General features: G+C 45.4%; 1 protein-coding gene across 14 annotated transcripts in view; it reads right to left on the reverse strand.

Annotated features, from left to right (window-relative positions):
- The window catches only part of KCNQ2 (potassium voltage-gated channel subfamily Q member 2), a 115147-nt gene extending 96676 nt beyond the window's left edge, over positions 1-18471 (reverse strand). For 7 of the 14 annotated variants that reach the window (XM_039912803.1, XM_029070396.2, XM_039912800.1 and 4 more), the window contains exon 1: positions 18122-18469. In XM_039912803.1, the coding sequence (XP_039768737.1) occupies positions 18122-18417 (296 nt within the window). In that variant the 5' untranslated portion in view covers positions 18418-18469. Of the gene's footprint in view, positions 1-18121 lie in introns of all 14 variants that reach the window. The other 7 variants (XM_029070395.2, XM_029070394.2, XM_039912799.1 and 4 more) reach the window with 3 other exon arrangements.
- Positions 18472-27295: the final 8824 nt, after the last annotated feature.

Consider the following 27295-nt stretch of genomic DNA (forward strand, 5'->3'; position numbering starts at 1 on the left):
ATATACTGGAAAAAAGTTTCTATCCTCAGGGCTCCCCAGGAAAGAGAGATGTGTTTCTCATAATTCTGTCTGCAGGAGGTAAAAATTTGCATGAGCTCTGTCTCCCAGAGCCCCTATGTGAAAAAGCTTTCTCAACCAACCTGACTTTCCCAGGAGAACTCACTCCCAATTTTCTGTTTGGAGACATGACATTGCGCTTTTGGCTGCCATAGACTGACTGGTAGTTCGTCTCTTCCCTCTCACTCCTCAACTACAGCATCTCTTCATTGGTTTTCTGGACTCTGATGCTCCCAGGAACATCTTGGGGAAAAGAGTGAGGTCGGTTGTTCATGGCTAGGCCTCATTTTTCCCCAGCATAGCTGTAGGAGGTCTTCTTGTCCCAGGCATAAGGTATTCTCATGTCCTAGCTAAAGATCCAGCCATTTAAAAACCCTCAATGTCAGTGATTTTTCCAAATTGTGCTCATTTGCCAACCTGTTATCCATCTCTACATAAGTTTGGTTGCAAGATATGAGCACAGAAACTGGAAGATGCAGGCAGGTGAGTTAGAGGTTAGTGATCCATCTAACCCATCTGTCTCAGAAATTACCCTCTGAACTGTTCCATCCCACTGAATGGAACTGTTTTTAAATGAACAATGAAACAACCCATCATGTTGAGGCTGATCTAGATTCATCTGCCCAGTTAGTCTGAGGTGGGATTGGACATTCAACTCTATGAACTATTTGATTCTTCCATTACACGCAGTCAACTCAGTCAATATAATATTTATCAAGTGTCTACTGTGCACTTAACACCACATGACAGCACATGGGAGAGCAAACCAGAAGCAAGGCAGTCTCTGTTATCAAGGGGCTTACAGTCTAGACTCTTGATTATTCTTGAATTCAGTCCCCGTCCTTCGCATTTTCCTGTTTGACATTTGGCTATTTCAGAGCTCTTTGGCATACCTAGTAGAGACTAGGCAGAGAAGAGAGAGATTCAAATATGAACTAATCCAAACTTCTCAGCAACTCTGGGGAATGGTTTAATAGTTGAGGCAATTAGCTAAAATGGGGTTTTGGATTACTTAAGGATTTACTTAGCCAGATTCTCCTTTGCTCCCATCCCCCTGACAATTGAGCCATGTCCGTATTAAATTCTGTATGTGATGTGGCAAAAGACAGATCTCTGTACACAAACTCCAATTCCCCGTATTTTGTTCCTTTGTAATTTAAAAAGAGAACGAGAGATAAGGGAAAAGGAAAGGAAATATAGCGCCAGAAACCACTCCATGAAGGCAGAATTACACTTGAAGCTGCAGACACAGAGACATTAACAAGGATGGTTCCCACAGCAACTCCATCCCAGCCAGATTGACCCATACTGAAGTATCAATTTAACAGGATGCAGTGTGTACAGGGCTCTTTATCCAGTGGTGAGGCAGGGATCCCACTAAATAGCCAAAGGAAATCATGGGTATATGTTGGAATGCAGGTGGCTATGGATTTGGGGAAAAACTGAACAGAAGATTAAAATATCTGAAATTGGGGAACCTAATGCTTAAGCAAAAACCATACAACAGTTTGGGAAGCAAAGGCTAGACCAGGGTGATGGGTATTAATTTGTAGCTGGGAAGTAAAAATTAAGGGGTTTTCATACTAATGCATAAAAGAAAAAGTAATATCATAGAAAGAGGAAGAAATGAGGGACTACTACTGTAATTATAAAAACTTTTTAAATTCACATTTTTTCTTGAGCTGATATTACATGGTTGACTTCTGTAATAATAAAATAAAAAAATCTAGCTGACTACAGCAATCATGAGACTAATCAGTCCATATTCAGGGTAGAAATGAAGTCCATCTTTATTGGGTCCACATATCTGCTCTGAGGCAGAATTAATAAACAATTTAATTTTAACAGAGGCGTCACTACCTAGGAGGGTTTCTTCTGGCTCCCAGAGAAATGCTTAATTGGCTATGCATTCTGCATTAGGGTGAATTTTAGTATTAATAGGCATTAAAAGGATGTATGCCTACAGAGGCTCTTTTGGCAACATTCATGGATTACTTTTTTAACGGCACTTATTTCCATGCTTACCATGTGCCAAGCACTGTACTGAGCACTGGGGTAGATACAAGAAAATCAAGTTGGACAAAGTCCCCAGCCTTCATGGGGCTCGGTCTTAACCCCCATTTTACAGATGAGGTTACTGAGGCACAAAGAAGCTAAGTTACTTCCCCAAGGTCACACAGCAGACAACTGGAGGGACTGGGACTAGAACACAGGTCCTCTGACTCCCAGTGCTCTTTTCACTAGGCCACAATGTTTTTCAGTTCTACACGATGAGCAAGATTGATCCGAGAGGATTTTCAGCTGCCTCAAAAATTATGTTTATAGCATTCACCTCTCATCCGTTTCCTGCCACCCACTGATAAAATCTCAGATTAAAACAACCATCAGGCACTGTTTCTCAATTAATGGTATTCAATGAATGCAAAACACTGCACTAAACTCTTGGGAAAGTACAGTACAATCGAGTTGGTATACAAAATCCCTGCCCACAAGAGGCTTGCAGTCACAGTCTCATATCCACGGCACACATACATGGGAACCTCCTGGCTCTCCAACACGTGAGGTTTCTGAAGGAAAGGCAGTGATAGGCATTTCTAATCTGCCATGACCAAGCACACACAGCTGCATTAAAGTTTCAGAGTCCTCGTTCACTAAACTAAGATCTCCTCAAGGACTGGGTTGTTCTCCTGTATTCAGTTCATTAGAGAGGAAGCCCTAAGCCATAAATGTTCCTTCCCCTAACGACCAGGGGAGTCAAACTTGGTGATCCAGTTGAGCCTGAGTCTGTGTACTGTTGGGCGCACACAAAAGTTGTGAAAACCAAGGTACGGCCCAGAGGCTCCAAAACAAAATCTTTGGGCTACACCGAAAGATGGCCATTGCTCTTCGCATTCTGCTCCTCAGTTTATAATAATTAATTACTCAGTGGTATTTATTGAGTGCTTATTTGTGCAGGGCACTGTACTAAGCACTAGGAGAGAACACAACAGAGTTGGAAGATTCATTCTTTGCCCATGAGGAGTCTAGAGGGAGAGACTGATATTAATAGAAATTATGGATATGTACACAAATGCTGTGGGGCTGATGATAGGGTGATTAAGGGTGAAAATCCAAGTGCAAGAGTGATGTAGAAGGGAAAGAGAGATTTTTTTTGGTGGGGAGGGAATTGAGGACTTAGTGAGGGAAGGCCCTCCTGGAAGAGATGTGATATGGATAAGGGTTTGAAGGTATCTGTCAGATATAAAGAGGGAGCGAGTTCCAGGCCTGAGGCAGGATGTAGGCGAGGGGTCGACAGTGAGATAGACAAGATTGAGGTACAGTGAGTAGGTTGGAAGAACATTAACATATATTAAGAGTATTAACAACAAAAGATGGGATCCAGGGCAACTAATGCCTTCCTATTCTGAAAAGTTGGAACACTGAATCACTTGTTCAGTGTAGGCTTGAATATGAAGAAGAATCTAGAGTTCTTTTTCTTTTTAAAAAGTTTAATCTGATTTAAGACCATAGATGGAATTTCTTTAGAGGTAAATGGAAGAAATAGCATCATTTGAATGAAACATTGATATGTCCCCTCTTTATCCTGTGGGAATCTGTTTCTTTAGGTGGAATTTCCTGTGGGTGACTCTTGGCTCAGAGTTCCCGGCAAGACTTGCTGAGGCTTTTAAATTTCTAAATATCAAGCCTAGAGCTGTCCTTACTCTGACCCCCAGGACAATGGATTTCAGTTCCAGATGAAATTCCATCAGGGAGCTCTAAACTCATTTCCCCCGTGAGTTGCAAAAGGACATAAGCTTATTGGTCAGACCGATGATTCTTCCAGCTCTATATTCTGTCCTTAATATAATAACCAAAAGTCAGCTGAGGGAAGGGTGAGGATGGTTGTCTTACTACCCCTCACTGTGGTTAATGGTATACCAGCTAACATCCTTAATTTTATTATCCATGAATCTATCTAACCCTTTCTTAGATATGTCTTTCCCCTCTAACCTCACTAACTTTTCCTTCTAATAACCCAATATTTTAGCTAAACCCTCCATATATCTGCTTGTCAATTTTCTCTTCCTCAACTTCCTAAGGTAATGATTTCTGCTGGGTCAAGTACTTCTTTATGTTTGTTTCACACCTGCCAATTTCAACCTTCAGCTTTGGTATTGTGGGACATGCTGAAGAGCAATTCCATGTACTGACAACCCCCTCACTGATTTTGTAAATTTTAGTCCTTTATGCCCTCTTAACGTTTGTCTGTCCACACTGAAAGACCTAAGCTTATCAGTCTTTTTGAGAAAAGACCCTGATCATTTTAGCTGCCTGTTTCTGTATCTCTTCTAGCTCTGTTATATCCTTCTTAAAGTATGACAACCAGAAATCAGTAGTCCAGGGGTGGGTATATTATGTTTTCTATAGAATGGTAAAACTATGGTTCCTGATTAGTTTTTCATTACTATCCTGATGATTTCCACCCTTATGTGAGCCTTCATGGTTGCCAGTGCACATTGAGCTAATGCATGGGATCTGCAAATTTATGGTAATGGAGGGCAACTCGCCAGGATCTGTATATGGATGTGGTCTGATAATAGTATCGAGCACTGTTCTAAGCACCGGGGTAGTCACAAGTGAATCAGGCCAGACAGTCTCTGTCTCACATATTGAGGAAACTGAGTGAAAGAAAAGTGAATTGCCCAAGGTCACCCAGCAGACAAGTGGCAAAACCAACATCAGAACCCAGGTCCTTGAACTCTCAGGCCTGTGCACTTTCCACTACACTATGCTTCTTAATAATTACGGTATTTGTTACGCTACTCACTATGTGCCAAGCTCTGTTCTAAGCAATGGTAGACACAAGGTAATCAGGTCGTACCACGTCAGGCTTACAGTTTTAATTCCCATTTTATAAATGAGGTAACTGAGGCACAGAGAAGTTACGTGACTTGCCCAAGGTCACACAGCAGACAGGTGGCAGAGCCAGCATTAGAACTCATGTCCTCCGACTCCCAGGCCCATGCTCTTACCACTAGACCATGCTGCTTCTTTTGGTTGTATTTGTTACATCCTTACTATGTGTTAAATACTGTCCTAAGTCCTGGGGTAGATGCAATCAGACCAGACGTAATGTCGCTGTTCTACATGAAGCTCACAGTGTAGAGCCCAGTTGCTATTACCTGGAGCAGAAAAGAGTGTCATCCTTTGTGCCAAAAGAATCAGAACAAGACAAGACTTTTAAAATGTTGTTTTTGTTTCATTTCCTTTCCAATCTTTTTTTAGTAGAAACTTAGATCTACACTGATTACTATCTTCAGACATCCCTCATTACAAAGGTTTTGGTTTTTCTCTTTCCTGGTGCATGCTCAACTCCTCTCCCCTTTCTCAAACACATTCTTATCTTAACTCAAGTCCCCTGTAAGAGTGATTTCTTAAAAACCTCTCTCAAATAAAAGGTAAAGTTCCTGGGATAAAGACAGATGGAGAAAAAGGTCTTCATAATTCTATTTTGCATCAGCACCACCTCACTTTTCAAATAAAGAGTCTATCACAGGAAATAGCTTGCATTTTTCTGGCAGGTTCTTTACTGCACCTGTTTACATTCTGTCTGATTCAAAACCGTTGATTATCTTTCACATATTAATTCAGTTCTTAACTAATTAAAATAGTGGCATCTCCAACGTGAGTGTCTTATGTAATTCAGTTCCAATGCTAATTGGAAAGGAAAGAACATCGAGACCACTACAATGAGGTGACTCTGGAATGATAAGCTTAAGTAAATTGTTTAGACCTGAAACTTTAGAATTTGCCTGGACAAGTCCTGCTAATAACAAAAACATGCCAGAACAAAAATTTGCAAGGTGAGCTCTTCACAGAGTCAGGCAAAGCTCCACAGCAGGATCTTAATGATTCCAAGATTTAAGACTGGTGCAGTTCAAAAGTTACTGGCAATCTGGGGCAGTGCTTTCAAAGGAGCACAAGATTTGGGGACCAAATATTGATACAAATACAACATGAACGTAACTTTTCAAAAATGGTCTCTGGATTGAGAATAGAAGTTTCTAGAAAAAAACAAGCAGGCCTACACTGTGCTCTTGTCAGTGCTGGATCATTCTTGGTGGGCAGTAATGACTGTGTGGCATAAAACTCTTAAAATGTAATCACTAGAGTCAGGCAAAGCTCCACAGCAGGATCTTAATGATTCCAAGATTTAAGACTGGTGCAGTTCAAAAGTTACTGGCAATCTGGGGCAGTGCTTTCAAAGGAGCACAAGATTTGGGGACCAAATATTAAGATACAAATACAACATGAACGTAACTTTTCAAAAATGGTCTCTAGATTGAGAATACAAGTTTCTAGAAAAAAACAAGCAGGCCTACACTGTGCTCTTGTCAGTGCTGGATCATTCTTGGTGGGCAGTAATGACTGTGTGGCATAAAACTCTTTAAAATGTAAGGCTAATTCTAGAAATTTTTAAATCTAGCAACAAAAGTCTGCATAGACGTGTCAGAACTGCTCCCAATTCCACATGACTTTTGTTCCTATTTCACAGCTCAAAATAAATAAACTTGCTGCAATTTAACCCTCAAAGTCAATGGAATGTATTAGCTAGGTTTGTTTTACATAGACTAAAAACAGAGCAAGGATTCTGATGGGAGAGTGGATTTGTCACTTGCACACTGGTTATTCTGTCTAATCCTTAGTGCATGTAGACATTATCAATCCTTACTGAGTACAAGAGGAAAGGTTTCAAAACAAATGCAGGGTGATGAAGTTAGGTTAAATATGAGGAGGAATTTTCTAACAGTGATAGGCAACATGGCTTAGTGGATAAAGCATGGGCCTGGGAGTCAGAGGACCTGAGTTCTAATCCCAGTTCTGCCACTTGTCTGCTGTATGACCTTGAGCAAGTCACTGAACTTCTCTGGGCCTCATTTACCTAATCTGTACCAGGACTGTATCCAACCTGATTATCTTGTATCTACCCCAGTGCTTAGTACAGTGCCTTCCACACAGTAAGTGCTTAACAAATACCATATTATTAAAAAAAAAGCAGTGACTGTGAAAGAGCTGAGATTGAAATGAAGGAAGTTATGGAATATTGCCTCTGAGGTCTTTAAAATGAAAATCAATAGTTTTCACTGAGCGCCTACTTTGTGGTAAGCACTTGGGAGAGTTCAAAGAAATTAGAAGAAACAACCTTGGATCTTACGGTCTACTAGGGGAATTAGAAGAATTGGTTATCACCCATCTGGGGCTGGACAATATTGCATGTAACCTCACTTCCTGACACAAATATCCAGTGTCTACTGTAAAATTTTCCAATTCTTGTCAAATTTTATAAGATTCTTTAAAAACATAACTGCTGAAATTTTCCAACTATTTGAAGGTAAAACTGTTGTCACAATGAACACGAGTTTTCATGAAAACAAGTCTGAATATCACTGATTTCTATTGGATGCTAAATGAAATCTAAATTTTCTCAGCGCTAATCTGCTTAACTCCTCCAAGAAGTAAACGTCCCACCTAACTGTTAATTATTTTTTCTATTACTTTGAAGACACTTAAGATTGTTTATAGAGATTTACTCTGCTATATAATTAGGCATAGTGATTAGAAAAATCTTTTCTAATCACAGTAATTTCACCTTGAATTATTTAGCTCATTTTAGAGTTCACACACTGAGGGACTGAGAGCATCAGGCATTGCCAGATATGGCTCAGGTTTTCTAGCCAGGACTATTCCACCTCATTCCCAATGCAGAGCACTTTTTTTTTGAAAAAAAATTTTCCCAAATGACAGAATAGGGTCAAAGGGAATACATTAACCTCATTGACCTCCCTGGTGAGTTTCTCTGACACAACTCCAAAGTCTTTTCCTTGCCTCAAAGTGTATCTAATCTGAGTCCCTAGCAGGAAAGGGAGGCCATTCTAGGTTTATAAATGAAGCAGCAAAAAATACTGTGAAGCCTAGGACTCGGGGACAACTTTACTGGTGGACCCATAAACACTGTCTTGATCTGGCTATATGATGCCAAATCATGAAGAAAAATGTGGTACTTTATGGGCAGAAATAGAAATCTAGCCACAACGTGGCTGTAATCTTCCCCTCACTGCAGCATGTGAAGAATGAGACCTCAATTTGATTGGAACAATTGTCCTATAACCACTTTGGTCAGTCATTTTAACTCTTTCTCCCCTCAGAGAGGATTACAAAGAAGGAAGAGGTATGGCATTTAAGCCATAATACAAAGAACAAATAAAGCTCTTGACTTCTTTCCCCATGAAACCACAAATTTCCACCAATCCAAAAATTCATCCATTCCTCCAGTTAGATTCAGCCTCTAAAGCAGCCCATATGTGCCCATAAGTCTCTAAAATAAAAGACCTAACAAAACTCCCATAAATATACAACATTCATTTAGGGTAGCGGGTGGAAATAAGATTGCGTGAAGGTTTTAGCCATGGAGGAGGCAACAAGGTTCAACCACCTCTCCATTCTGGACCCAGGAGTAGGCTTCAGTCCCTGGACTGGTGAAATAATCTCTCATTACAAATGTCCTTCCACAATTATTCTGGCTAAGCAGATTTGTTTTTTGACAAAGATAAATATCCCAGTGATACACTGGACCACCAACTTTGGGTGAAATACATTCTTCAGAGCAATTTTTGACCTGGACCAGTGGAAAACTCTTAGTTTGGATTCATCATCAAGTTAAACCAGATCTAGACTTAAATGTCAGTAGAAATGTTTCTCTCTGACATCAGTAATAAAATTTTCCCCTCAGAAAACAAAAATGGCAGTCTAGCTTTAAAAATGTCAGGTTAGTTGCAGTGAGTGAATTAAGCAATTGCAATGTCTGGGTTGTCAATTTCAGATGGAGCTATTCCAAATTTCCCAATCTAAATTATAATATGATAAAGTGGATCCTTCTTGAATGATAGAATGGCAACTCTTAACTTTTGATGTACAGGCTCAATTATGTAATGACAACACATCCAAATTTGGAAAGTCCTGTCATGACATATTTAGACCTAAATGACATTCAACTCAAATACATCTATACTATGTGGCTAATTAATTATTCACTATAGTGAGGTTCCACATCCCTGATAACGTATTCCCTCAAATCCGACTCCCCTCTCATTCAGGTATTTAAAATCAAAAGCCCCGGAACAGGGTCCTAAGTCTGGAAGATGGAGTCTCCTCATTCATCCCCTTTCTCATCAAAATACCTTCCCCAAGGTTTCCTGACATCTAGTCTCAGGCTGGGATCCGGGAGCCCCTGCAGCAGACCGAGTTTCAAGGGAGCACTTTCTGCAGCTTCAGACCCCATAGATCGATCACTGATATTATTTTAATCAGGTATTCATTTTCTCATTCCATTTTCCCTATTAAAAAAAAAATAAAGACAAATGGATGAATGGAGGGGCAGCATGAGAAAAAAAAGCTGGAATAGAAAAAGTGTTCTTGAAGTAGGCTAACCGCAACTTAAATACCCCAATTTATCCAATTTAACTCTGGGGCATTTCAAAAAGAAGAGGGGGGGTGGGGGAAATAAACTTTTTGTATGCATATAGTCTATTTTAACGCATCCTGAGGAGGTTTTTCGATGGCTGAGTAGTTAACACTACTTTACATTTCTGGGTGCTGATCACAACCATTTTGGCAGGTTCCTCATATGCTAGTTTCCATTTGGCATGGAGCTGTCCTAATACTTTGCTTCCTGAATTAAAGTTTCCAGCCCTACATATGGTCAATATCTTGAACATTAATCATCTTGGGTTTTCTTTCCTCCCTTTACTTGCAAAAAAAAATCCTACAGCCTTGCAGCCCATCCCTATCTTTGCACGACCTCACCAAAAATTGTGAAGATATGACGGAAATAAAGTGAGGTCTTGCCTGCTAAAGGAACTGTGGCATAGCACCAAAATGCCATCATCCCATTCAACTTGCAGCACCACTAGCCAACAGAGAGGTGCAAGAAGCAACAGGTACTACAGCCAATTAGAACCTTCTGGGAAATTCCGGAGACAAATAGCTTCCTAGGGATTAACACCCTTTACAGCTGCCAGCACAGAGGCTTTTTAATGACCATTAAAGTTATTAGGTCTCACTCTCACCTCTTCTGTTCCACACCATGAGGCCATCTACCCTCCAGAAAGTCACAGGTTCATTTCTGACTCCAAGGGAATAGCAATGATAATAATAGACACCATGAAGGCGTATCATCGCCAACCTCTCACCCACATCCTGCCTCTGGCCTGGAATGCCCTCTCTCTACATATGTCTGACAATGACTCTCCCCACCTTCAAAGCCTTATTGAAGACGCATCTCCTCCAAGGGGCCTTCCCTCACTAGGCCTCAATTCCTCTTCTCCAACTCCCTCCTGCCTTCCCCTTGGACTTAGAAGTGCACCCTTTATTCACCCTTCCCTCAGTCGCACAGCACTTTTGTACATATCTGTAATTTATTTAATGTCTCTCTCCTCCCCCAAACTGTATTCATTCATTCATTCAATAGTATTTATTGAGCGCTTACTATGTGCAGACCACTGTACTAAGCGCTTGGAATGTACAAATCAGTAACAGATAGAGACAGTCCCTGCCCTTTGATGGGCTTACGGTCTAATCGGGGAAGCTCATATTGGGCCGGGAACGTGACTATGAACTCTGTAATATCGTACTTTCCCAAACGCTTAGGATAGTGCTTTGCACTATCCTAAGCAGCGTGGCTCAGTGGAAAGAGCACGGGCTTTGGAGTCAGGGCTCATGAGTTCGAATCCCAGCTCTGCCACTTGTCGGCTGTGTGACTGTGGGCAAGTCACTTAACTTCTCTGTGCCTCAGTTCCCTCATCTGTAAAATGGGGATTAAGATTGTGAGCCCCACGTGGGACAACCTGATTCCCCTATGTCTACCCCAGCGCTTAGAACAGTGCTCGGCACATAGTAAGCGCTTAACAAATACCAACATTATTATTATTATTATTCACTCAGGAAGCACTCCACAAATCAGATTGATTGCTTAAATTTTCCAAAGAGTTGCCCTTATAATAATAATAATTGTGGTATTTGTTAAGAGCTTACTATTTGCCAAGGACTGTTTTAAGCGCTGGGGTAGATACAAGGTAATCAGGTTGTCCCATGTGGGGCTCACAGTCTTAATTGCCATTTTCACTCACTCAACAGTATTTATGGAGCACTTACTATGTGTACAGAACTGTACTAAGCGATTGGAATGTACAATTCGGCAACAGATAGAGACCATCCCTGCACAATGATGGGTTCACAGCCTAATTGGGGGAGACAGACAGCAGAGCAATACAGAACAAAACAAAAACAAGACAATAGATGAGGTAACTGAGGCACAGAGAAGTTAAGTGACTTGCCCAAAGTCACACAGCTGATAAGCGGCAGAGCAGGGATTACAACCCACGATCTCTGACTCCCAAAACCGTGCTCTTTCCGCTTGCCCTGGTCCTGACAATACCTCCATTAGGTAAATAAAAAGCTGGTATTATCCATATTAAAGATGGGGAAACAGAAGCAGAGAGAGGGGTTAAGCAACTTGTCCATAGGCATATAGCAAATGATCAGCAAAACACTAGAATACAGGTCTTCTGATTCCCAAGTCTCATTCTCTTACCTTTAGGCCACTTGCCTCTCTCAAAAATGCTTTCAATAATAGCTGTTCTTCCTTGGAATCCTGACCTAGCTAAATCACACTTTGTTTAAATAAACATAACCAGTAAACTTAGGAATGTTTACTGGTCACCCTCCTGGCATAGCACATTGCGTTAGGAGCTTGGGTAATACAGACTCATTAAATGAGGCTTTCCTTATCCACAAAGATCTTATACTACAACAGGGAAGGGACAAAATAAAACCACAGTGGCATTTATGCTCATTTATGCTATAAATTCTGCTAAATTTGCAAAGGATGTGCACTTTACAGACATCTTCACCCCATATTTATATGTGGATTTCAGGGGACAATATTTTTATTTGTGAATTCCATGTCATGATCTCCAAGCATGTTCTTTTCACTCCAGGCTACTCGGAGAACTAGCAGAAATTCCCACCCCTTTACTTCTATTGTTTAAAAAAAAATCAGGCAGCATTCTGTCAGAGAATTATGGCAGATTCTACCAAGAGACAAAAGCCTCACTACAGCCTTCATCTTCCTCATCAGATACTCATATTTGTTTCCAATTGCATGATCTTCTATTGACAATGAGACTAGGCAAACAAAATGTGAAGCTTGATGCTCAAGAACCAGGTTGAGTGGCTACATTCAATACCATCAGTCAGGAAAATGCAATATTGTTATCACCTATGAGCAATTCCCCCTAATTCTGTGACTTCAGGCTCTTTCCGACGTGCCTCCAAAATGTCTGGGTTCCAGCATCTTGAATGGCACTGCATATGTGTAGAATCGTGTGTGAGATCAGAGATCCAAGGGCCTTGCTGCCATTTTGAGTGCTCTTAACTAGGCCGCTAGTCTGTGTCATCGCATGCATGGGGCCCTCCAAAATGGTACCACCCAGAACAGGGGATCAGCAATTTGGAAATGTTCAGACGTACTAACCTACAGCACAGTCTTACTCAGAGAATCCAAGCTCTTAATCACTCTTACCAATAGTGCCAAACTAGGACTTGGAAAGAAAACCCATCAAACTTCAATATGGTGAGGTCAGCTACTCTGGAATATTTGGAAAACTACAGGTCGGAACGTACATAATACAAAATAGCAAATTTTAAATGCAGAGTGATCTAGGAGAAAGTTTCTTGGACTGGAATTCTGGTCTCAACTCTGGCAACGACATCGAGTTGCCTTGAACAAATTACATAATTTATCTGGGTCTCATTTTCCCCATTTGTAAAATTGGGAAAATCTATTTTGCCCTCCTTATCTTCAAGGAGAACAAGATAGGTGAAGAAGTACTTTAAGCTCTTTGAAAAATAAATCCTCCAGATAAATCTCGGATGATATAACTATAATTTTCTGCAGAACAAAGTTGTTTCAGACACTTCCCCATAAACTGATTAATCTTATAAAAGACCTCCAAATCCCATCCCCCAAGCCAGTCCTACAGTTTTGTTATAAAGATGTTTAATGAATACTATCATCTAGAAAGTAAAACATCATTCCATTTCACCCAATAGGAGAATTTGTTCTCAGAGATGGATGGGAACTGTTAGGTTTAAGCACTGCTCTTATTTTCTTTTCTTAGGAGTCGGTGAAATAATGACTCCTTCCGATTCCAAATGATGTGTATGCTAATTCTGTTATATTGCACTCTCCCAAGTGCTTAGTACAATGCTCTTCACATAGTAAGTAGTCAATCAGTACCACTGACTGTTTTATCCAAGAAATGTATCTATGCAGCTTTGGCATGAGTTCCCCATGAAAATTAAATTAAAATGTCTAATGTAATAAAGAGGGAAAGCAAAGAATTAAAAATAATCAATTCTAATTTGAAGTCAATACACAGAGGGTAGAATCACAATCTCTGTGAAGGCAAACCTCCTTCTGGCTCCGATCGGATTTCAGCCACAGTGAAGATGACACTGCATCCAGACTAGTGTTTATTAAGGGTTAAAACATATATAATATATAACACGTAAACAAAGGGACTGAGACAATCACAGATATATGCTAACCATTGCGTTATCTTATCTCCCTCTTCCTTTGCCCATCACAAACTAGCATCTAGTGTATTAACTCTGCCTTAGTTTTTTAATGCATCCGTGAGCTACAGAGCAAGGACCTGGAATTGAAAAAGAAATCCAGACGTCATCTGACCCAACACTTTCCTCCAAGCAGGTAAATCCTAAGCACCCAGAACGGGTGGCTCTCAGTTCCTTAGTATTAAAGATCTCCAGGGACACAGTGATCCCCCTCCTTCCCCAGGAGACAGTTTCAGTGTTGACATATCGGAAGTCAGTCATTCAGCCCTTAGCCTTCTCTTCTAAACAACTCCAATCCCCTTAACCTTTCTTCCTAGGGCCTTTTGGACTATCCCTCTCTAGTCAGTTTTGTTTCTCTCCAATCAATCATCTTTATTGAACTCTTACGGTGTACTGTACTAAGTACTTGGGGGAGTACAATCTAACAGAGCCGGTAGACACATTCCCTGCCCACAGCAAGCTCACAGTCTAATGGGGAAGACAAATATAAATAAACTATGGATATGTACCTAAGTGCTGTGGGGCTGAGGGAAGGGTATATAAAGGAAGCAAATCAGGGAGACCCAGAAGGGAGTGGGAAAGGAGGAAAGGGGAGCTTAGTCAAGGAAGGCCTCTTGGAGATGTGCCTTGCACAAGGTTTTAAGGGTGGAGAGAGTAACTGTCTGCTATATATGGAGAAGGAGAGTGTTCCAGGCCGGCGGCAGGACACGGGTGAGAGGTCGGCGGTGAGACAGGCAAGATCGAGGTAACAGTGTTGGCATTAAGAGGATCAAAGTGTGCCAAGTCTCCATAGCATATCCAGTTTCTCCACCTCCTACTGCAAAAGTAGTCTCCGTTTCTCTAATACTGTCCTATGAATCGACACCTTATCGTAGCAGGAGAGTTTGCATACTCTGATAAAGCTTACACATAGGGTAACCACATAGGGTTACCCGTAATGGAAGGGTCCAAGTCGAAGCATCAGACAAAAGTCGACTCACCTGTGCTGGGCAGCAGCAGCATGAGAAAAAGTCAAAGGCGGATGATCAAGCGATCAAAACGTCGATCAAAGACACGCGGAGACTCGGGTTTTTGGAGCGCAGAAGGCGGCAGGGGTACACCACTTCCGAATCTATGCCCAGAAAACTCTATAGATACACATACCGGAATGATTTCATTCCAGAAGACGGGACAGTCCGAAGAGGGTGGGTCCATGGAGCCGCTCGGGGTCGGAAACGACTCGATGGAATCTGAAGAAGAATTTCTCTAATAAGGTTCTGACCCAAGTAGAGGATAGCCACATGCTATTAGTCCAGCTCTTGCCTGAGACACTCCTACATTAGGAGTCCCAAAAGGAAAGCTCCACTCTTTGCCTGCTCCATTATCTCTGGGTTATCGAAGGGTGACAACCCCCATAAACACGCATACGCCCCCATTCCGTCAGCCTCTCCTTCCCTACATTCCCCCGTTTGTACTTAATGGAGCACCTGCTGGGGAAAGGATATCCATTTCATCCCTATGGAAGAAAGAATGATGAGAAATGGTAGGGAAGCTACAACAGGGTTGATTCAGTGGATAAGGCTCCACAGTAACTTAGAGAGGGGTAGCCAAAGGATTTGACGGGGGCTCCCGAATGGCCCGAACTCCATTCTCTACATCTCAGATCGCATTTCTGCCAAGAAAAGGTGATACTCCTTGGAGAGAAGGGACCACGGAGTAGCAAATTAAACAAGTGAGATTCTCTGGGGTTTGCTTCCTCAGGTCATTCAAGATAAACTGGTGAGACTGAACACATCCAACTGTGACCAAGGTTCCAAAGTGAATCCAACAGATTTCTGGGCTGTTCAGATGCCCACACAATTCCCTTGAGGGTTCAGAGCAGCCTAAGGGGATATTTTCTTTCCTGAGCAACTTTTCAGCTCATGAATCCAGGACCCGGAATGAGCACGCCTCTTCTTCATGACATTCGTTCTCTCCCGTGGCATTAATATACAATGCATTACTGCACAGTCATTTGTCTTAATGAAATGCAACTGCTTTTCAAGGGGATTTAATTGGTCACAGAGCTCAATGATGCAGGTATCCAGATTAATCACACAGGCAGGGGCAATTGGACATGTTCCTTTCTTGCTTTTTTTTTCTCTGTTCCTGGGGGTGTTTTCCGTTCTGCTTTCTGGAATCGTGTCCACACGCATACGTGGACCAGAACGCGAAGGAGATGGGCAACCCCTACTCTTCCGGTGACAGAAACCGCCTCACCTTCACATTGGACTTAAAGATTCCAAGCTCCTGCCATGTCCAGATTGGCTGGCATCCGTTAACAGTTTCTCCGTCCCGTTTTAGGTATTTAATTGCTCATTAAAAAGCCAGCCTTTGCAATAGAGCTGGAGAGCTACAGAGACTGTGTCAGCTATTCGCGATCTTCCCACTTTAGGCTCACGTTGTAATTACGCATCAAGCAAGCTACCACACCATGCAAGACTAAAATAGAACACGATAAGTACGGCACGTCTAAGCACACGCCACGTAGGTATCATTCATCCAGAACACGCGCCACGAAATGCACAGAGGTCCCTCTCGTCCCGTGGAAATCTCCTTGTTGCTCGCCTGCGACCCTGTCGGCGGGAGGGTTTTGGGGGTACATTTGCTCAAAGCTCCCTGAAATGCCTCAACTTACAAAATGGCTGAGTCCTCAGTGCCGTCCCCAGTGGCTCTGGGACCCACCTTATTGGAAAAAGGCAAGTCACCGCAAGCAGGAAGGGAGGACGGGGAACACCTCATTTCCACAAACCCCACGGCCAGGCTCTGGCACCACCGTGGAAACCCTTAGGGGAGGAAAGCGCAAAGCCCTAGCTCGTCATCTGTCTAGGGCTAGAGGCGGCTCCGCAGCCTTCTGCGGGAAGATGCCCGCAGTATCGGATGCCGGGAAGCCGTGGGTACGCCTTCCATTGCGCCACAAAAGTTCAACTTGTTCAAAAGCGGGGCTCTGATCGAAGACCTCCGTCCCAGTCGTTTCCTGCCACGGCCCCCACCCCTCCGCCGCCAGCCACATCGGACCCCGCTTGGCATCTGACTGCACATCTGCCTCGCTTATCCGGCCGAGGTCTCTCGGAGCTCTTTAAGCGTGACCCAGAGGGCCGATTCTGCAGTCCGGTGAGATAGCCACGCACGTTCCCAGAATTAGAGCCGAAGAGAGGGAGGGGCGGCGGCAGAAGGCAACAACAGCCCATCGATCCAGACTGCCCGACGTCGGTCCCCCGCCAACGCTACGGCACGACGGCGGTGACACCGAGCGGAAGCGGCGCCTCGATTTTGCCGAATTTGAATCCGAGCAGGGGGGTGATCGGAAAGCCTCTCCGTGACTTGGGTCTAAACCCGGGCATTTCCCAGGTGCGGGGAACCCCCAAATCACAGTGGAAATAAAAAGGAACCAGCCCAACCTCGTTCCTACGGCCGGATCTTTGGCGTCCCCCCCATCCCCACCCCATCAGCGAGTTGGGAGGGGAGATGAGGGGCCGGGGGGCCTCCCCTTGTGACATCCCTCGTGGAGACTGGCTTCCCCGGGGCTACGATAGCCCAGACAACCCGGTGGTTGGGAAATACCCAGGGTTGTCTGGAAAGGGAGGGAAGGGCGGATGAGATGGGAGCAGAGGGGAGTCACAGGGAATACCGCGTGGGCTGGGGAGTTGCTGCATGAGGTGGCGATGTGGACCCCCCACGGCGACGCCAGGTAGGAATCTCCACCCCCACGCCAGGTCCCTTTGTTCATCTCTCAGCAGAGGCGGGAAGTGAGGACAAATGAGAGAGTAGGAGAGAGGGAGGGGACGGGCTTCCCCTCGGTCAGAGAAAAATCAGGGAGATGCAGCAAATCCCCCCCCGCCCCGGTTTCCCGCAGGGAGAGAAGGGGGGTGACTATTAAGGGAGGGGGAGTCGGGTTGGGGCCCACATCGCATCCCTCACCGCCCGGCAGGGCTGGGGCTTCCCCGGCGGAGGGGAGCAGGAGGATGGGCACCCGCTGGCCATCAAGCCAAAGCCGGGGGGGGGGGGGGAAACTGAGGCAATCATCAGGATCATTGCGGGGGGGAGGTCCAAAACAAAGAGTTTTTGCTTATATTAACTGAACGGTTCTTTTTAAAACGATGGGGGGGGGGGGGATGCTGGAATGAGCTATTCGCTCCCCTCTGATTCGAGTCCAACCCCCTCCCCCAAACCGTCTGCCTTCCAGCCCCTCTTTCTCCTCCCCAGCCACGGAGCCCCTCCGGCGGAGGGGTGGGTGCAAGCCCGGGGGCCACCCGCCCCGCCCCCAGATCCTCGCCCTGCCCCCAACCGCCCCCGCTGGGCTAGGGGCAGCCCCCCTAGGCCCCGACTCGCCCTCCCTCCCTGCGCCCCCAGCCCCCTCCCCCGCACTCACACATAGGCGTGATAGATGAAGGCCCAGCCGCGGGGTCTCTCCAGCACGTTGTAGAGGAAATTCTGCAGCTTGCGGTAGAAGGCGTTGCGCTTGGGGGGCTTCCCCGTGCTGGCCACCCCGGAGCGGGGCTTGCTGAGGATGCTGCCGCGCTTGGTGCTCTCGGAGCCGGCGATGAGCAGAGCCCCGTCCCGGTTGGAGTCGGGGGCGCCGGGGTCCAGCCCCACGAAGCCCACCTTGAGCTTCTTCTCCCCGCTGGGGCCGGGGTAGACGCCCCCATTGCGCGATTTCTGCACCATCCCGGCAGCCTCCCTCCGCGGCCGGGGATGGGATGGGAGGGGAGGGGAGGGGAGGGGAGGGGATGGCAGGGGAGGGGAAGAGAGGGGAGGATCGGGGCCCCGGCTCAGAGGGGGCGAGGGCCCGGGAGGGGCATGGCCCGGCCCGGCCCGGCCCGGCGCCTCTCCGGGGACGAGGGGCCGCTCCGCAATCTCCCCCGGCCGCCCACTCGCTCCCACTCTGCGCCTGCTGCGGCTCCTCTCCGGCTCCTCCCTCCCCTTAACCCTTTGCCAACCCTGGGCCGGGCCCCCCCCCCGCCTCCTCCTCCTCCTCCAGACCCCCCCACCCCGTCCCTCCCCCTCGCCCCGCGTCGAAGGACAAAGAATAACGATAACGATGGCATTCGTTAAGCCCTTGCGATCCATTCGATCGTATTCAGTGATAATGATAACGTTGGTATGTGTTAATAACAATACTGTTGGTATTTGTTAAGCGCTTACTATGTGCAGAGCACTGTTCTAAGCTGCTGGGGTTTCACAGGGGAATCAGGTTGTCCCATGTGGGGCTCGCAGTCTTTATCCCCATTTTACAGATGAGGGAACTGAGGCCCAGAGAAGGGAAGTGACTCGCCCACAGTCACACAGCTGACAAGTGGCAGAGCCGGGATTTGAACCCAGGACCTCGGACTGCAAAGCCCGTGCTCTTTCCACTGAGCCACGCTGCTTCTCTTTGTTGAGCGCTTACTCTGTGCAGAGCCCTGTCCTAAGCGCTGGGGGGGATACAGCGTCATCGGGTTGTCCCCCGTGAGGCTCGCAGTCTTCATCCCCATTTTCCAGATGAGGCCCTCTGGGGCAGAAGCAGCGTGGCTCAGTGGAAAGAGCACGGGCTTGGGAGTCCGAGGTCATGGGTTCGAATTCCGCCTCGGCCACTTGTCAGCTGTGTGACTTTGGGCAAGTCACTTAACTTCTCGGTGCCTCAGTTCCCTCATCTGTAAAATGGGGATTAAGACTGTGAGCCCCAAGTGGGACAAGCTGATTCCCCTGTGTCTACCCCAGCGCTTAGAACAGTGCTCGGCACACAGTAAGCGCTTAACAAATGTTGGTATTTGTTAAGCGCTTGGTATTTGTTACCAACCAAGAAGTGACTTGCCCACGGTCACACAGTTGACAAGGGGCAGAGGCGGGATTCGAACCCACGATCTCCGACTGTCCAGCCCGGGCTCTTTCCACTGAGCCACAGTGCGCTGTTCTAAGCGCTGGGGGGATACGAGGTGATGAGGCTGTCGCACGTGGGGCTCACAGTCTTCACCCCCATTTTACAGAGCAGGGAACTGAGGCACAGAGAAGTCAAGTGACTTGCCCGAGGCGATCGACGTTTGAGACCCCGCGATCCTTAGCCAGACAAGCGGACCTCGATTATCCACGAGCCAACTAATCTGCTGGAGGGGGTCGGGGGGTGGGGGGAGGGTCTTTCCCGGCAGAGAATTCTGAGCCCTCCGCTCATCCAGCCTCTACGGGCCTGGCTTTAATAATAATAATAATGATGATGATGATGATGGTACTTGTTAAGCGCTTAACTGTGTGCCGGGCACTGTACTGAGCGCCGGGGTCGATACAAGCAAATCGGGTTGGGCTCAGTCCCTGTCCCACTTGGGGCTCACAGTCTTAATCCCCATTTTACAGATGAGGGAACTGAGGCACAGAGAAGTTAAGTGACTTGCCCAAAGTCACACAGCTGACAAGTGGCCGAGCCGGGATTAGAACCCATGACCTTCTGACTCCCAGGACCGGGCTCTATCCACTACGCCACGCTGCTTCTCATGCCCTCTCTCCGTCCCCCTTCCCCGGGGACACGGCCCCGACCTCGTCCACATGGCACCCCCTCCTCTCCCCTGCCTTGCTTCGATTAACGGTCACTCTGTATTATCCGGCCCCCCCTCTGGGACAGAAGCAGCGTGGCTCAGTGGAAAGAGCATGGGCTTTGGAGTCCGAGGTCATGGGTTCGAATCCCGCCTCGGCCACTTGTCAGCTGTGTGACTTTGGGCAAGTCACTTAACTTCTCTGTGCCTCAGTTCCCTCATCTGTAAAATGGGGATTAAGACTGTGAACCCCAAGTGGGACAAGCTGATTCCCCTGTGTCTACCCCAGCGCTTAGAACAGTGCTCGGCACACAGTAAGCGCTTAACAAACGCTTACAACTGAGAACTGACTCTACCGGGATATTCATTCCCCTCCCGTCTCGAGTTCCACAATCGCGGAATCTGCCCACCCCCCGACCCTCTCGGTCCCATCCTGGGGAGAGGAGGGGCAGAGAAAGCAGGGTGAGGTTCAGGGGTGAGGAAGAGGGGGGCTTTCCAATCGAAAAGAAAAATAAAACAGTTTGAGGCAGTCTGGGTCTGTCCTCGGCCCACCCCCAGAAGATTCCAGAATCTCTCCTGAGCAGAAAGCAATGAGGACCCAATCGATGGGACCAAATAGCAACAAAGTTATTGTCAAGTGGGAATCGTTGCAACTCTGAAACCTAGGAAACGGAGCAACTGGGAAAGGTAAGCCCTGTCCCCACTGCAGATGAAAATTTAAAAAGCTCACAGGGCAACACAAGAACAGCACTAGCCAGACAAAGCTTAAGAGGTAGCCAGGGTTTTGCTCGTGCATTTCCTCCCCTCTCGCTTGGGACGATACAAAGCAGCTTGGCGTGGTAGATAGAGCACAGGCCTAGGAGTCAGAAGGTCATGGGTTCTAATCCCTGCTCTGCCACTTGTCTGCTGTGTGACCTTGGGCAAGTTACTTTACTTCTCTGTGCCTCAGCTGCCTCATCTGGAAAATGGGGATTCTGAGCCCCATGTGGAGCATGGTCTGTGGCTAACCCGATCTGCTCGTATCCACCCCGGCGCTTAGTATAGACGAGGCAAGACACCCCCAACTCTTGCTCCTCGCCAAGGTCTCCTTTGGGAGACCCCAGCAAAGATGTGATTACAAAAGTGTGTGTGAAAGAGGGAAAGGAGGTTCAAAAGCAACTTCACCTCTGAGGGGCAAATGTCAACCCAGTCGACTCAATCAGGATACATCTTCAAAGGTACTTTCCAAGAAAAAAAAAATCTGTTTTATGTCAAGCTAGTTCTATGGTGGCCTTCTGGTTTAATTTGGACAGATACTCGAAGCAAACCCCTCTTATGGCAATGAGTCAGATATTGCTAGTGCTGCTGAAAACAGATGGATTAGAGAAGCAGCGTGGCTCAGAGGAAGGAGTACGGGCTTGGGAGTCAGAGGTCACGGGTTCTAATCCCGGCTCCGCCGCTAGTCAGCTGTGTGACCTTGGGCAAGTCACTTGACTTCTCTGTGCCTCAGTTACCTCATCTGTCAAATGGGGATTAAAAAAACTGTGAGCCCCACCTGGGATAACCTGATTACCTTGTATCCCCCAGCGCTTAGAACAGTGCTTTGCACATAGTAAGCGCTTAACAAATACCACAATTTAATGCTTTCAATTTGATATTAGGTTAACCCCATGCAGTGGTGGCCAGTGTGTAATTTAATACTCTACTGAAAGATCTTTATACCCAGGATTCCCATAAAACAAAGTTCCGCCCAAACTGGTCCTTCAAGAAGAGAAGCATCTTGGCCTTGTGAATAGAACAAGGGCCTGGGAGTCAGAAGGACCTGGGTTCTAATCCCAGCTCTGCCACTTGTCTGCTATATGATCTTGGGCAAGTCACTTAGCTTTCTGGGCCTCAGTTACCTCATCTGTAAAATGGGGATTAAGGCTGTGAGCCCCATGTGGGACAGGGATTTTGTCCAACCTGACTAACTTGTATCTACCCCAAGGCTTAGCGCAGGGCCTGGAACATAGTAAGCGCTTCAATATCATAAAAAAACTGCTTACAAGAAAGTTTACAGTGCTCTCCTTTCATACATAATTGAAGAAACAATGGCATACATATTTATAGGTTGCAGAGTTAGGCTTTGATCAGTTCTGAATGTTTTGGTTCCACATATTAATCAAATTATGAAATTGCTGAATTTTTCACCGGTGACAGGTAAAGTGGTATTATATCAGTTCAAGAATTTTCAAGTGATTTATTTACAAAATCCATACATCAGTTTTGACCTATAAGTGGGGAGAAGGGAAGGAAAATTACAGTTCCTCGCATGGTCAGATATTAAATTCTCTGCCAGTAGTCCCACTATTTCATTCACATTTTGGAATGTGAACAAGGGGGTCTGCCTAGCCCAGTGACACTGTGACACTGCAAACTCCCACTCCTTTAGGATAATGACATTAAAGTGAAAAAGATGTCAACTTCCTGGATCACCAGGCAGCAGTATTCTGAGACATTTTGAAGAGTCTCTAATTCAAAATGATACTCTTAGGTGCTCTACTGCAGAGTGGGTGGGGTGGGGGGGGAGAGAAGGGGGAGGAGATAGTGATAACCAAATAGCCTCTTCAGGAACCCACTTGGAGTTCTCATTTTTCATAGAAGTTGGAAACATAGTTAATTTGGGAACTTGGAAATACCAGATCAGCCTTTTTTATGGAATTTCCCAAGTGCTTACTATGTGTCAAACACTGTTCTAAGCACTGTCTAGATACAAGTTAATTAGGTTGGACACAGATCCTGTCGTACTTGGAGCTCAATCTAAATAGGAGGGTCATCAGGAGAACTGAGGAACAGAGAAGTTAAGTGACTTGCCCAAGGTCACACAGCAAATAGCAGAGCTGGGATTAAAACCCAGGTCCTCTGCTCTTTCCACTAGGCTCTGCTGCTTCTCTTGAAATCTCTCCTGAAGTATAAGTGATAACACTGTGCCTTTCCAACCACTACCAGCAAGTCTTGGCATTGCAGGAGCTTGGAATCTTTTGGTCTGATGGGAGGGTGAGGCATTTTCTGTCACCCATAAAATAAGGGTTTCCCATCTGCCACACAGTCTGCTCTAAAAATTCATGTGAACAAGATTACAAAAAGCGGAACAAAAAAAAAAAAGAAAAAAATGAGAGCTACATGTCTAATTGTCCCTCCTTGTGTGATTAACCTGGATACCTGAATTACTGAGCTTGCTGACCCATTATATTTATTAGAAAAGTGTCTGAGCAGCATGTCACCAACATGTGTTTTGGAATATGTGTATTGAGAAGCAGTCTATCTTATTAGAAAGAGCACAGGCCTGGGAGTCAGAGGACCCGTGTTCTAATTCCAAATCTGCCACTTGTCTGCTGTGTGACCCTGGGCAAGTCACTTAACTTCTCTGTTCCTCAATTACCTCATCTGTAAAATGGGGATAAAGGCTGAGCACCCCTTGTGGGGCAGGAACTGGGTCCACCCGATTACCTTGCCTCTACCCCAGCACTTAATAGAGTGCCTGACACACAGAAAACACTTAAATACCGCACTTTTTTTTTTATTAAAAAAAATCTCTTCCAAGGGCCTGGGTTGTTCTAGAGTCTCCTCCAAAGTCTTAATGTGCAGAGACATCCTGGAATGCATAAAGAATGCCAGGGAGAAAGAGGAGGAGGAGACTGTTAGCTTGCTGTGGGCAGGCAATGTGTCTATTAGCTCTGCTGTATCATACTTTCCCAAGCACTTAAAACAGTGCTCTGCACACAGTAAGCACTCAATAAATATGATTAATTTACGGACTGATTAAAAGCACATCTCCTCCAAGAGGCCTTCCCCAACTAAGCCCTCATTTCCCTTACTCCCTCACCCTTACACTAGGATTGGCACTCCTTAGTCACCCCTCCCTCAGCCCTATAGCGATTATGTACTTATCCATAATTTCATTTATGTTAATATCTGTCTCCCCCTCTAGACTGTAAACTCGTTGTGGACAGAGAATGTGTCTACCAACTTAGTTATATTGCACTCCCCCAAGTACTTAATACAGTACTTTTATGCACTGAAATATCATTGATTGATTGAGGAGGAGGAGGAAGAGAAAGGAGGGGATCCCAAAGGCAAGAGATACTTTATCCAGGCCCAAATAAAGGATACCTGAGAACTGATATGGGACTGGATTGAGTCCTTATGGGTGGGGTTCTAAAATACAAAAATAAAATAGATTCTTTGTTCCGTTTGTCTTCTCCCATTCACCTCAGAACCCCTCAGTGGGCAACACCCCCCCATCTCCAGCCACGGATCCTTATATTTCTCATCTGCACCTCCCTGGCTTAGAATGGGATTTTTGTCCTGGAAAGAACAGTGGGTATATGGTCTGCAAGGAAAGAAATAATAATAATAATGTGGGTATTTGTTAAGCACTTACTATGTGCAGAGCACTGTTCTAACTGCTGGGGTAGACACAGGGGAATCAGGTTGTCCCACGTGGGGCTCACAGTCTTAATTCCCATTTTACAGATGAGGTAACTGAGGCCCAGAGAAGTGAAGTGACTTGCCCACAGTCATACAGCTGACAAGTGGCAGAGCCTGGATTCAAACCCATGATGTCTGACTTCCAAGCCCGGGCTCTTTCCACTGAGCCACGCTGCTTCTCTTACCTACTTCTCTTACCTACCTCAGCACTTAGTACAGTGTCTGACACATTGTAAGTGCTTAACAAATGCCATTAAAAAAAATTCAAAAAAGAACTTTGGGGGGATTGGGGAACTATTCAAGTCCAGTTCTCCCAATCCATGTTCAGGGGCCGGTGTCCTGCAGGTCCTGGGGAATGTCCCTAGGTTGTGCATGGCTCTAGTTTCTACAAAAGACCATGACCACACGCACTCATCACTGGAGGCCGGAGCTGTTCCTTCAGCCCCACCCCAAAATCCAGAGGAATGGAGAAAAACCTGAATCTCCATGCCTTTTCTTCCCAAACACTGGTCATTGTGAAAATGAATCCTTTAGAGCCAGGGCCTTGAATTAATGAGGTTAGGCCTAAGAAAAATCAGTAGGTTTCAAATAAGCCTGTTTATTCAAATGGAAAATTCTACCCACATCACTAGAACTTTTTTCCTTCGGGCTGCTGCTACCTAAGCCCATTCCCGACGCCGTTCAAAGGATACTGGTAAAAATGGGTAGAGTTGGTTCACTTCGGTGGAGTCGGGAAAATCTGACTTAGTAGCCTAACAGAACTAGGCTAGATCCAAAAGCCCCTTTATTGTTCTCATGTATATGCTCTGCTCTGTCCTAAAAATATCCCACTTGACCCCACTATTCTCTCCAGTTAGCACTTCATCTCCCTCCTACCATCCCTCTCCAAACTCCCTTGATAGATATACACTGGCTCCACTGCCTCTACGATCTGGTTTCCACTCTCTTTTTTCCATGGAAACTGCCCTAAAGGCAACAGTGACGCTTTTCTTGCCAGGTCCGACGGCCTCTACTCCATCCTCGTCCTCATAGACCTCTCAGTTGTCTTGAACACTGTGGACTACCCCTTTCTCCTTGAAACATTATCCAACCTTGGCTTCATTGACGCCATCCTCTCTTGGTTCTCCTATCTCTCTGACTGCACCTATTTAGTCTCTTTTGCAAGTTCCTCCTCTGTTTCCTCCTCTGTCTCCCACTCTCTGACATTGGGGATCCCTCAAGGATCACTTCTAGGTCCCCTTCTATTTCCCAGCTACACCCACTCCTTTGAAAAACTCATTCTCCCCATGGCTTCAACTACCATTTTTATGTAGATGATCCCCAAATTTAACTCTCTAGCACTCAACTCTCTCCTCCGTAGTCTCGTATTTCCTCCTGCCTTCAGGAAATCTCTACCTGGATGTTCATTCATTCATTCATTCATTCATTCAATAGTATTTATTCCCACTGACTCCTCGAACTAAACATGTCCAAAACAAAACTCTTTATCTTCCCAACCAAACCCTGTCTTCCCCATCACCGTAGACAATACCACTACCCTCCTCATCTTACAAGCCCATAACTTTGGCATTGTCCTTGAATCATCTCATTCAACCCAAGTGTACAGTCTGTCACCAAATCCACCCTCACAACATCATTAAAATCCGCCCTTTTCTCTCCATCCAAACTGCTACTGTGCTTATCCAAACACCTATATTCAGCCTTGACTACTGAATGTGCCTCCTCCCTGACTGACCTCCCTGCTTCCTGTCTCTCTCCACTCCAATCCACCCTTCACACTGCTCCCTGGATTTGCTCTCCTCAGTAATCTCTAGTGGTTGCCCATCCACCGCCTTATAGGACAGAAACTCCTTGTTATTGGCTATAAAGTACTCAATCAGCTTGCCTCCTCTTACCTCACCGATCTCCTACTATAGAACAGACCACACAGTTCACTCTAGCACCAGTTGCTCACTGTGCCCTGATCTCATCTATCTCAGCAACGACCCTGAAAAATGACCCCTTTTTCTTTGATTCACTCTCCCTTCTGCCTCACCTATACATCTGGATCTGTATCCTGTAAGCACGTGATATTCACTCTTCCCTCAGGACTTATGTACATATCTGTAATTTATATTAATGTCTGTCTCCCACTGAAGACTGTAAGCTCTTTGTGGGAAGGAATATTTTAAAACACCAAGGAGTTCCTAGAAGGACATGCTTTCAACACTGAATACAAGATATCTAGGACTACAATTAAGTAGAGCATAAATGAATGTACCTTTCTTAAATGGGAACTGCTGCACTCTAAAAACTACAGTCATAATTAAACACACTAGCAAATGGAAACTCCAAGTGTAATTTCATAATCTGGTTTTGGAATAAAATTGGGCAGGAGATTATTGTATAGGCATCTTCACTTCTTGCCACTCTACCTTACCCTTCCCAACCCTCCCCGCCCCTCTCAACTCAAAAAATAAAGCAATACTCTTTAAATTAATCTTTAGAGTCATCAGTGTTTCGATGTCACTCAGCCAGTGTGTAAAGGTATGGAGAGGAAACAGCAAAACATTAGAAGGGGAATAAAGTCTTTGTTTTAAGAAAAGAGAAATAAA

Source organism: Ornithorhynchus anatinus, chromosome 8 (assembly GCF_004115215.2).
Source record: "Ornithorhynchus anatinus isolate Pmale09 chromosome 8, mOrnAna1.pri.v4, whole genome shotgun sequence".
NCBI classification, from domain to species: Eukaryota; Metazoa; Chordata; class Mammalia; order Monotremata; family Ornithorhynchidae; genus Ornithorhynchus; species Ornithorhynchus anatinus.